The 12,712-nt window shown below is 35.1% G+C and overlaps 1 protein-coding gene across 1 annotated transcript in view; it reads right to left on the bottom strand.

The window, feature by feature from the left end:
• The window catches only part of DGKH (diacylglycerol kinase eta), a 161,275-nt gene that overhangs the window by 38,221 nt on the left and 110,342 nt on the right, over positions 1 to 12,712 (bottom strand). The window contains exons 10-17 of the mRNA XM_066176230.1: positions 11,196 to 11,358; positions 8,677 to 8,785; positions 8,233 to 8,372; positions 7,190 to 7,274; positions 4,715 to 4,800; positions 3,166 to 3,265; positions 1,689 to 1,962; positions 1,102 to 1,230 (exon numbers count right to left, since the gene is read on the bottom strand). Of these exons, the coding sequence (XP_066032327.1) occupies positions 1,102 to 1,230; positions 1,689 to 1,962; positions 3,166 to 3,265; positions 4,715 to 4,800; positions 7,190 to 7,274; positions 8,233 to 8,372; positions 8,677 to 8,785; positions 11,196 to 11,358 (1,086 nt within the window). The remainder of the gene's footprint in view (positions 1 to 1,101; positions 1,231 to 1,688; positions 1,963 to 3,165; positions 3,266 to 4,714; positions 4,801 to 7,189; positions 7,275 to 8,232; positions 8,373 to 8,676; positions 8,786 to 11,195; positions 11,359 to 12,712) is intronic.

The raw sequence follows: 12,712 nt of genomic DNA on the forward strand, positions 1-12,712 counted from the left end.
CAGAGCTCTAATGAGTAAAACTGATGTTTCAGTGCAGATAATTGAATTCATGTTTCATGCTTTGTTCCTGAAAATCTATCGTGCAATGACAGCATTAATATGCACTCTATTCCACACAGGTAAGAATAATACAGCTCCCCATTAGATGCAGAAATTATACCATTCAGAAACATGGAGCTCAATAAATTTCTAGACCTGTATATCTTTATTATAAAGTTATGGCAGTAGGATTGGGTCATCTGTAGGGCCAGCATCCTCTATGAGCTACTATTGAAAAGGGACAACCAACACGTATTGATTCCTATAACCAAGAGAAAATAAAAAGGATCAGTGAAGAGACAGTCCCTGGAGAAAGCCTGATGTTGGTCCTGGAGAAAACATGAGATCCTGGGTCAACAGAAGCCCCAACAGCCTGTCTTATTTCCAAAGTAGGAGATACAGACACAGGCACCAGATTCAGAGCAGAGCCTTATGAAGATAACTTTTTGAGGATGTCAGTGTGGGTTAGGGTGAAAAAAGGAGATGCAAATCCCAAAATGCTTTTCTCATTTTGCCCCAAGAAGTTGTCCACCAAGTACCTGTTCACCAAGTATCTAGAGGACGGGCTTTCCTGCCTACCAGCTACCGCTGTTTCTCTATGACTCACAGATCATCTTGTGACCTCACCAACAGTGCATTACTGTCCATTTTAATAATGTGGAAAAGACTGAAATTTCCACTGCTAAGAAACAGCTATCCTAAAATTTCCATGCAGCTTGAGAATGTCAGTCTACAACTGAGACATGCTATTGCCACCATCACCTAGGCTCTAGTCTTTGCTCAGGTTCATGTAGAAAGGTGAGTGCAAAAAAACTGGATTAAATTCAGACACTTCTCTCCCCAACAAGTGCCTTCTCAGCTTTGTAATCACATTCCAAAAGACTCTTCATCGATTATTTCTCTGATTTTTCCCTTAACTTTTATTTATTCAAATCTATAAGAAGTATATGAGTACTTTTCAGTCAAACAGGATGCTAGTATTTTTTAATTATGGAACCAATTATGCTCCAAACACAACTACAAGGAGATGGAATATTTCTATTTTATTCCTAATTTACTCACTTGATGGAGACTCAAGTTCCTTTGTATCTTCCTCTTTTTCTTCTTCTTTGGATTCATCCAATTCTTTGCTGTATTCTACTGGAGACTGGTTCACTTGCTCTTCACTATGAGCATTCTGCTCATCCACAACTGTTATTAAGAGAAAAGGCAAAGTTTCAAGGATTCTAAAGAAAAATTGGATATATCAAAATAAGCACTTTATTTCGTAGCTTTTAGTTTTGAAACATCAACCATAGAGTTCTAGTATCAATTCAGTGAGAGTCAGTCAATTCTTTACCATTTGATAAAGATATGCTGTCAGACATCTTCATTTTGTGGAGGCTAATAGTAAAAAGAAATGCACTCTATACACATACATACATTACGTGTGCACACACATACATACATAAGTACTCACACTTGCAGAGTCATCAACATTCGAACAAGCTGCAATTCTTTCCCTTGCAGCTTGTAATAAACACATAATTTTATCTTTGCAAGAATATAAAAATCAAATTTTATAATGAAAACTTATTCCAATTAGACAAACAAACATCATTATACTATCCTGTTCTACCAGTCTGGATCAAAATGTTGCTGATGTGCACCTTTTTCTGCTTGTTCAATGATCTGCCTCACAGCCTTCTTCAAGCTGTTTGCTCGGAGCATCAGCTGTTCCCTTGGTTTGAAGAGCTTCTGGGAAGACTTTGAGACACACTCTGCTAATTGCTCTTTACTTTCAGACAAGGATTCTTCACTTGAGAACTCTTCTGGTTCTTCCTCTACAATGGGGGGAGCAATGCCTGGGAGAATGGGAGCAGCCTGGGCTTCTGTGTGAAGAGCCTGGAGCAGTAAATCCAGCTTTTCATTTAACTCTGAGCACTAAGACAAAGTGGAAAAGACACACACACATTAAAAAAAAAAAATTCAACAGTGAAAATGTGAATATTTTTAGGAAATAGGGTACCAGATTTTATTTGAAACTGTAGGTTTTTAGTGGTCTACGTAATTCCTTATGTAAAATCCAAACCGAGGTTCAATGTTTCAGAATATCTGATTATGAGTAGGTCTGCATGGGCTTTTTGCAGACCCTGTGACATTCAACCAGACTCGAACAATTATAACACAAACCCCCCACTTACATTCAAAAAACACTCCCATGCTAAACTCAGCCTGCCCCATAACTGCACAGATTATATCCTACCCCTCTCCCAATGACTTGCAGCACGGAAAACCACCAGAGGTTTGTCCATGCATGGGTGTTCAGCACCCCAGTTTTGAGAGGTATCTATCAGCTGTTAGACTGAGACACATGGGGTTCTTTTGCAATACACCTGTATATTTAAGCAAGTGAGCTGTCACAGAGCAAGTGGCTCAAGCCAGAATTTGATGCTGTCAAATTCCTCTCTCCAACACTAAGTAATTATTCTCTCTAGGTACACAGGAAAAGAAAGGATTTTCAGTGCCCAAGAGAAAGAAAACACTCACTGGCCTTGGAACAGTCAAAAAGAAAAACTAATTTTCCAAAATGTGCATCAGATAGAAACATGAACCACAAATTGCCACTTAGCAAGTACATTTTCTGACTCTGGGATTGCCAAGGATTTTGTTTCCTTCTTTTCTTTTTAGCTCATGTAAATTGTGTGTCTCATACCAAATCCTTCTGTTGTTTTCTTTCCCAATGTTTTTGCAACATGATCTCTGTATTTTGCAGCTTAAACCACTATTTTTAACATTGTGGTCTGTCTCCTCTTCATTCTCACAGCATACTTTTCATTATCCCACTGTTTTCCTGTAGCTAACTTAATCCCTAGAAGTATAACTAATGCAAAAAAAAAAAAAATCCTTTTATCTCTATGTATGCTACCATGAACTTTATCCTTTATGAAGAAAGAAAGTGTGAACAGTTGAAAGAGATTGTTGGAAATAATTTACTCTATGCAATAAGAAGAGAAGAATTTGGAAGTCACTGGTTAAAATTAAAGCCAAGCTGGGCATTCTAGAGCAATGTGAAAATTAAACATCCATGAGCTATAAACTTTAAGAACCCAACAGCTTTAAACCTGAACGTAGTCATAATCTTACTTTAATGGCCATGGCATCGGCTTCCTCTGCATTTTCCATTGGTTTTTCGTAAGTCTTCCCTATTTTGGCAACAAAGTCCTTTACAGTTTCACATAATATTCTTCAGATAAAAAAAGGAGAGGGAAGAAATCAAATGAAATAAAGTAGATATGTTTTGAATATTAAATTCTTATGGCAATTTATTTATATGTACACTGCTATAAATCATTCTTATTGGAAACTGAACTCTGTGATCATACTTGCAAATCAGATGACACTTTCCCATAGCTTCCCAAATTGAAGTGATAAGTTTTAAAACAAAAACTCCTTCATTTAAGCCTTGGCACACATTCTATATCTTATCTGAAATAAACATGATTTATTTATTGTTTATTTTGCCTGATTTTATCCACTCCCTTGCTTGTACACCTTCCCTACAAGAGGACTTAGCAAACTTGCATTCATTTTGGTAACTTCAAACACAGTCATGCAAATTCCCATGCAAAGTTGGAGCTTAAAAACCATGGAGAAAATCTACTGACTTTAAGGGAGCACTTCTTATATGAAAGCATTTGGCCACACACATCCCATTGTACAGCTCATGCTTTTCAACCGACCCTGAAGCTTATCTGTGCAAACTACTATGGCTGGAATTAATTTTCACTGGGTAAATCAGAAGAAGACTTGGTTCTTGTTACCTGCACTGCAGACAGACAGCAAACTTACTAATGAGGTGAGGATAATTGTTTAGTACTGTTCATTTGGTTGACATTTTTCTGACAGCAATTAAACAGATTTAACAAGGTACAGAACCAATTTAGAATCTGGAGTTAATAATATCCTGCAGTTTAATCTTCTACATGTGTTATGTATGGTTTAAAAATGAAATTTTGTTAACTTGCTTGTACAAGAAAAAAAAAAAAAGATGTAGTGATATTCAGCTGTATTTTTAAAGATTCTATGACTGGTCTTTTGCATATTGCAAAACTTAAGATTTTTTTTTTTCATAGAGAAGGTATACACAGACAGTTCTGGTTTCAGATGATTTCCATGATTTCCCAAATTTCTCTCATTTCAAAATGTTTCAGTTCAGGGAAAAAAATCCCATTAATGTCGTAGATCAGTATTGATTGAACTGATATAGACAGGGCTACAACAAAGCTACCTAAGCTAAAGTTCTACTTCATACTGGTGAAATTTTGTCCTCTAAACATATGCATTACAAAAAATAGCCAGAAGAAATGCACTGTGAAGCAGATCACATCTTTGCAATAGTAACAGTAAGTTTCATATTTAGGCCATGTGCTGATTTCGAATGACTTAACATCATTTTATATAGATATTGTGTGATTTTTTTTTTTTTATTTAGTATTAAGCCATCCATTACAACTGTACCATCTAAAAATTTTGCAGAAAAGAACATCTACTCTAAAAGATATAAATCAAGATATATTAAGCCAAGCCAGTTGGCCATGCCTAAGAAAATCAGGCTTAGACCGAATGCTATTACAGTGATGATGTTACATAGGGAATTTATCCCCCATATTGTACATAAAACTGATTGACTCACTTGGCAGATGATATGACAACAGAATGCTGATCAGAATTGAGAATTTTTGCAAGATGAGCAGCAACTGAATCCTCATAAGCAGATATCTGAAAATAGAGAGAAAGGAGATTTCAATTTCCACACATTTCAGCAGTTTCACACCAAGTAGTGTGTTTTAACAGCTCAAACACAGCAGAATTTCCATTTCAGATCTAATAGAAGGCCAAGTGTCTGGCAACGAAGATTCTATGTGCATACTGTATTTTATGTACCAGACTTTTAATATTTAAAGTTAGAGTGCATCTGAGAACTTGATCCACAGTTCTTTTCCTCCTGTAGAGAAAACAGTAAGTTACTTCTAGGCTAAAATCAGTCTGTGAGGCAGAAAAGAATTTACCTTCTCTGATTTATGACAACCTACAGTATTATAATATAATATCTAATAACTAATATTTTACTTCTAAAATAAGCAAAGCTTTCCTCGAGCAAATTGCTTAGTAAGAATAAATCTAGTTTGCAGTTATAATCTGGAATTTTCACTTTACTGTCAGGTGGGCTCTCACTTCCCAAGAACCACAACTGACAAAGGCTGCCAAACTGGTATGAAGTTATCAATCATTATCATGTTACCAATCCTCAAGGAGCAAACCATTTAGGGCTTAGTCTTTACAAGAACATTAAAAATTACAAAATACTCAGGAAAATATTTGGACTGGATCAAAAATAAATCCTCACACACCATATCCTATCTCAAAATAGCTCTGGATCTAGACCTCAGTTTTAAGAGAAAATTCTAACAAAATTCCAAATCCAAAGCTAAAAATAAATGCAGTTCTGACAGCTCCCTTTAAGAATCTCTTGAAATCTCTGAGCATGCTTTTGTCTTTGATTTTGAGCAGGCAGATATACCACTTCAGTTTTTTCTCCTAAAATCCAGCCTTCATTGTAGGACTCTGACATTGAATCAGTTTTCATTTCAAAGGAGAAAACAAAACATAAATGCCAGATCTGTAAGAATGAATTGCTGTTTTTCAAACATCACTACATGATTTATGGAAATCAAGTGGAATTAGTCTCCTGAAACTGCAGGAGGAAGGAAGAGGAAAAAGAAAAAATCAGACATTTACTTCCATTTGCTTTTCAAACTGTGGTTTAATCCAACACTTACTATAAGGTTAATTATTATTTTTTCTGAAATAGCCTAACTCAGTAAACAATTTAAAAAACCCAATTAAAACAGAGATTGAACAGGGTACTCAAAAGCAAATGGTTTTGTCCAACTCAAGTAATGACAGGTAATATAGCCTACAGAATACATTTTCTAAAAAAGAAGTTTCATATGAGCAAGCAGTTCCTTCCATTTTCAGAAGGGGCTAAAAAAAATTTCAAAGCCAGAAATAACTAGAACAAAATGATGATGAAGACACACTTGAAAATTTTAACTGTCTTGAAAAATTAGGGGCAATAAAGCCTTGATCTGCATTGCTGACACCAGAAGCAGAGCTGTGTGCAAAGCAACCCCCTTAAAATCCCAGCCTTTTTGCATCTCTGTATCCAGCAATCCATCAAAGGTTATAACCTCCTTGCCAATTAAAAGAGCCTGAATTATTAAATTGTTCAAGAGACTGCTGATTAATTATGGCTTCTCAAGTACTTTTGAGCTTCAGTTGATATGCATTAACTTTCTTGGGAATATATTATTTTCTCCTTTTCAGTCAGAATTTTCATGCCAATTAATTTGATTAAAGCATCTCCCTCTCTCAAAATTGAAACCTCATCAGATAGTACAAGCACAGATCTAGTCTGGAAGACAGACTAAGCTTTTCTTTGATGATGCTTAGGATTTTGAGCTCTTTCAAAGAACAAAGAGAAAGTTGGGTAATATTACCTGATCAAACTAAACCTGCAAAACACTTCTGTCTTTCTTTAAGAATATAACCCTTGCCTCCAAAATGCGGGAGGCTTTTTTTTCAATGCTTAATCCAAACTCAACATAGCAGACATTTGCTTTTATATATGAAAAAATGTATTTTAAATATTTATGTATATTATCATAGTATATATATTATTATACAGTAACATAGCACTAAATTATACTATTATATACAAAATTATATATAATATATACTCATATATAAGAATTACCTAAAATATATAGTATTATATTACATAATATTTTGACACTAGATTATATTCTTGTCTAACATGCTCTGTAAATACACTTTCTAATACATACTAAAATATACATATATATTCAGTAAGAAATTTTTCAGAAAGCTTTGCTGGAGACTCCTTACCTTCATTGCTTCTAGGCAAATAATACAGAACTGGAAACCTTACTAACTTGAGATACACAGCAAGAAAATGCCTTAATTCAGTTCAGTTAACAGATCACAAAACATCTATTTTTCATACAAATGCTTCAGTTATGGCTATTATCATCCCAGAAGCTCCAAGTTAAGTACATAAAACAACAAAACAAAAGTAAAAGTGCACCTGGCACTCCTCTGATTCTTCTGCAGTCACAGGAAGAATAGAAGGCTTTGCTGGTAATTTAAGTTCATATGACATTATACTCCACCTGAAAGAATGACAAGTTTCCAGACTGTTATTTTTACACTCTCTCTACTATACCAACAAAAAGAAAATCCATTGTCACACCACAGAATAGCTATGCATAAAAAAAAAGCTGCTTAATTTGCAGTTGTAAACTGTATGCGTGAAATAATTGAGATTAAAGGTAATAATTTTTGTTATTGCTCAGATTATTTTTTAGTGATTTGATTATCAGTCTCATTTGTGAAAAAATCATGGGACATTCAATACAGGCAATAAAGATTTTTCGGAAAAAAACTTTCACATTATAAAAGAATTTGTGCAAACACACTACAGAAGTCAAAGGAAACATTTTTTAATATGTGGATTGCTGCTTTCCTTTATGGACAAAAATTACATGAAACAAGGAGTGGGAAGATCTCATTTTTTTGACTAAGAAAATGCCTCAAACAGAATTATTAGTCATGGATCCAATTAGCCCAGCATCTTGTCAACAGCTCATGCCTCAGGAAAGGGTGAAAGCACACAAGGTGAGTTCTCCCCACATCCAGGGACAGAGAGCTCAGGTGTTTTCTAAATAAAGATGCTAACATTAATGGTGTTTAATAAGCATGCATGGAGTCCATAAAATTGCTCAAATCAGTTTTGAATCTACACAACTTCTTAATGCTCACAACTTCTTGTAACAGGCAGTTATTCAGCTCTTTCAGCCATGCAATAAGTTGTCAACTTTTGATGTCAATGTTTGGACACCACACTTCCCAGTTCCATCAACCACTCATCCCTCTGACTCTTTAGTTTAAAAAGCAGGCTAAAGAGCTGTCCCCAATACAACTGCAGCTTCCTTCATGATGAAGACCTTCACTCAAGAAACAAACCCACTGAACACTAAGTCTCCAAGATGGATTTTAGGCCATCAGAAACCCAAAAAAAATACATTTTAAATCTCGTGGTAAGCCATACATTTGCACATGTCGGTTTACCTGTCTAACATTTTCGTGCTGGCTCGTTCTAGTTTTTCCAAAATCTGAGGAAGTTGTGTATCATCATCACAGGATCCTCCCCAACCAAGGACACGAGCTAGGTCATTTCCAGTACCAAGGGGTAACACTCCTAACTGACACTGAAACACAACACAGGAACAAATCTACTATTGAAAACTAGAAAGAAAATGCAAGTGGTTACAAATGCTTGTTATTTCAACCAATAAATGTTAATTTCATAGCTGATGTCTAAAGCCTGTAAGTCAAAGTGTTCTATTCTGTTACAGCTCATCCTGTTTATAATAGTGAAAACTTCCATTAAACAGTAACTATTGAGTTCGCCCCATACACGGAGATACAACACAGAACCAAGTCAAGGAAAAGGTAAGCACACAAAATTAAGCCTAGCCAGTCTAGGCAAGGAAAATAAATATGCACACTTGCCTGCTTGTGCAAGCTGAGCTTATCGATTTCTGACAAGACCCAACCCACGCTTCCATCGCCACCACACACAAGAATTCTGAAGTTGTCAAACTTCTGAAATAAACGCAAACTGCAGAGAAAATGCAGAGCTAGTTACATCCATTAGCAAGAGAGCAGTGATATTCATTAGCAATTGTTACAAGAAAATATTGTGCACAGCATCTTTATGATCCTTTTATTGTTGTGGGGTATGGGGATACAACCATCTATTAATTAACCTATCTGCAGCCCATCTGTCGCTGTATATTCCACTTATACTGACATTTCTGATAAATAACATGCCGAGTTATTCTTTTAAAAAATCCCTTGATATTGTTTTCAGGATTTTATAAGTCTGATTTTATTGATTTTATTAATACTAAAAAAAAAATTTTAAAAAAATGTAAGTGATAAAATTGCAACTGCTCCATGCTTCTCACTTCAGCCAGAAGCATAATACACCAGTGGGGATTTTTCACAGGAAGAGGTTAAGACACAATGACAGAATGTGCTCCACAATACGAGTGGGCTATTGTCGGCGCGGGGCTAGCTAAATGTAAGGACCATTGAGAGCAATTCTTAAACATAAAGGTGAAGATAACAATATAAAACAAATAATACAAGTATTTCATATTATATCCTTAAAGCCATATGCTGCTTTCGCTTACTATTACTCTTCCTCCTGCTCTTCGACTTTTAACACCTCCAGAATACAACACTTGGACAGAAAAGGAGGACAAGAGAGACAGAAAATGCAGAGAGGTAAGTCACAGAGGAAATGGGAATGAGATGTGAAGAAACAGCCAAGAGGTAAAAACAAGAGGGACTTCAACTAAAAAAACAAAAAATAGAAAAAATTGGAAAGTATAAAATCTTAAAATAACAACAACAAAGATATTTATTTTTAATGCATGTTATTTTCCAGAATGTGTATAATTTCTGAACCATTTCTAAAAAGCAACGTATCAAGATCACAAATTTTTGACACATTTATATTTTTTCGAGAGAAAATAATGTCACTTGAAAACGATGGGCACATACTTATTCAGAACTAAAGAAGCAGATATTTATGGGGAAAAAATGTTGATACCACAGAAAGTTATCCTATCCTGAGAAAAAAGAGAAAACCCCTAGAAATACATTGTCTCACACAATGCAACTCTGCTTTTTAAATCAACTAGAAAAAAGAAGATATCAGTGCTACCTCATGGAATAACTGCTAACGACCTCTCCTTGGAAACTGGGGGAGTATTAAAATGCACCCAACATGAACTGCAATTTCTGTGCAAAATCAAAGTAAGCTGCCTCAGCCATGGTGGAGCTACATGAAGGAAGAGAACTTGCAAACATATTTTTCAGACTGTCTCCTTTCACAGAATGTCTAATTAATTAAGACCAATATGTCATTATAATTACATGTACAAAATGCTAGCTAAAAGTGACTTAGATTCATCTTAGATTATCAGGGTTATAATGAAAAGAATATTACAACTCAAAGAGTTAATATGATGTGGCCATAACACAGTACTAATTATTATAATAATCCACAGCTGTAATCAATTATATTTGTATTATTTATGGACTTCTTGAACTGAATTTTTGTGGATTTGCTTCATCTACTTTTTATCATTAAGTATCATTCTGCATCTTTAAGAGTACAAAAATTAGTGCTTCTAGTTGCTACAGCTGATACTATTTGGCCATTTAACCACATCGATATATCTGAGTGGAATTGAGTTAGGCAACAGAAATACGGGCATGAATTTAATCTTCATATATGCAAAGATGCTTGAGTTGTGGCCACCACTATGCAAATCTCATCACTATCTCTCCAACAATCAACTCTTAGATTTTGGGGAGAAATGCCTGGTGGTTTTAATCATGTTCTTGCTCCAAATTCTGTGGGATGGTCATTTTCTTGACTATTTGCGTATGTTGCATAAATCATATTTTGGATGTACTTTTCAGATGAAAAATTTTTCATGTACTTGTCCATTACCCATTGCAGATCCCTCTGCTGACATTCGTGTTCAGAATTTTAAAAGATACAGAGCACATTTAGACAATAGTTTTATTCCATAGCTACACACAAAAAGGTCAGAGGAATATCAGAATTATGCATGTAAAATGGAAGAAAAGCACCAGGGCAACACTGCTTAAAGGCATAATCAAAGTTCCTGTGATACAGGAAAACATCTGAACATTCTTAACAGTTCTGAGCCTTACCAGTTAACAGAAGTCAAAGCTAGCCAAGAGCTTTTGGTTTTGAATTTTCAAGCTTTTGTAGAAGGAAAATGTTATCCTACAATCCCTTCACACTCTGGAATTTATCTGGAAATTCTGTTGTCTATTAGATTTTAATTAGGAAGTCAGAGTAGATATTGGTGATAGAATTATAGCAACAAGGGGATATAACGCTATAAAACAAGGGGAACACAACACTATACTTTGCACCTAATTCCCTCGTGGAAAGGCTTGCTCAAGATTTCCAAGGTTATTACCCTAAGTGAGGTCCTCCATTCATTAAATCGAAGACCTGAGCTGGATTTAACGACTGTTTGAATCGACGAAGAAACTTTACTCCCTGATTGTCTCCACTCTTTGAGTTAACAAAAACTAAAAGAGGACTGGCACAGGATGGCGGGCATGTGGCTTTCCAGAAACCTGTAAACATAGTTAGAAAGAATGAAATAAATAAGGTTTCCTAATATGAACAACACAAAAAGAAATCATGTGAAAGAGGAAGATAGGGATGAAGGACAAAAGGATTACATTTTATCATGCATAATGTAAAGGCTAAACTGAGTTATTAGTCCTGCAAGGAAAACATAATTGCACAAGATTTACCAGTTCTGTTTGTTTGTTTGTTTCTGGTATTTTCAGTGACTAGATTTAGTAAAATCCTGAAGACAATAGCTTTATTGTTTTTCAACTGCTATTAACCTTTTAGAATACTTCTTAAATCTCATCTTCACAGATTATTCTCACATAATTGAATATGTATTTCAGTTACAAGTGTTCGGTTTTCAATCTTATTTTGCTTTAATTTTACTGGGTTGAACTGGATCATTCATGTCTGTATGAGCTTTTTAAGAACACTCACAAATTTTAAAAGTTACTTGTACTTAGTTCCTCCCAGGTGAGACTTCACATAGGAGCCTTTTTTTCAGACTGAGGTTATACTATTAAGTATAACAGAATCACTGAACAACAGACGACCTTCAGCTGTGATTCAAAGCTTATTAAAGACAGTGCAGGTCTTAACTAATTACAGCAGGCTCTCTACAAAGTTCTTAGTCAGAAGCACTAATGGACACTGTTGCCACTAACACGACGGGTCTGTGGAGGCAGTGGTTCCCCAGCAACACTTCAAAATCAGACATCACATGTATAGGTTTTGACATTTGTCTCCGGCAGTATTAAAATGATTATGTTGTTTTCAATTGCTAAAAAATACTAAAGCTACAAATAAAAAATTTAATTAAGGGATGCTAATTTAACTCCACATTATCATAATGTCTAATTTCAAATAAGGTTTGATTAATTAATTTAAATGCCAAGAAAACTAATTTCACATATTGAACAATCTTCTTGGCATGAGTAATAAATGACAGCATGATGTCTAAGACACCATAAGGCAAATAAATAGACTGAATATATACAGCATACACAATCACTTTTACTAACTTCATGTAACAAAATTTATTGAATTGCGTTCAAATTGTTGGTCTACTTTGCCATTGACACCAACTATAAAATTAAAGCAGTTAAGATTTTATGAGACTTCGTTTTTAAATCCACTCTCAGCCTTGAAGTTTAGTCTCCCACTCCATCCTGATGTGTCTCTATCCCAAACCACCAAAAAGCATTTCTGAGTTTTGAGCATTTGCTGGGTTACACTGCTTAAATTTAAAAAAAAAAAAAAAAGAGAGGCTATGAAACCAATTCCTCTCTAAAACCTGGTAAAGTAGTTGTTGCATCTGAGCTGTTCAGCTAGCTTATCTCTGCATAATACAAA

The sequence above is a fragment of the Chamaea fasciata genome, unplaced genomic scaffold (assembly GCF_029207755.1).
Source record: "Chamaea fasciata isolate MVZ Bird 193981 ecotype frontalis unplaced genomic scaffold, bChaFas1.0.hap1 SCAF_2, whole genome shotgun sequence".
NCBI classification, from domain to species: domain Eukaryota; kingdom Metazoa; phylum Chordata; class Aves; order Passeriformes; family Sylviidae; genus Chamaea; species Chamaea fasciata.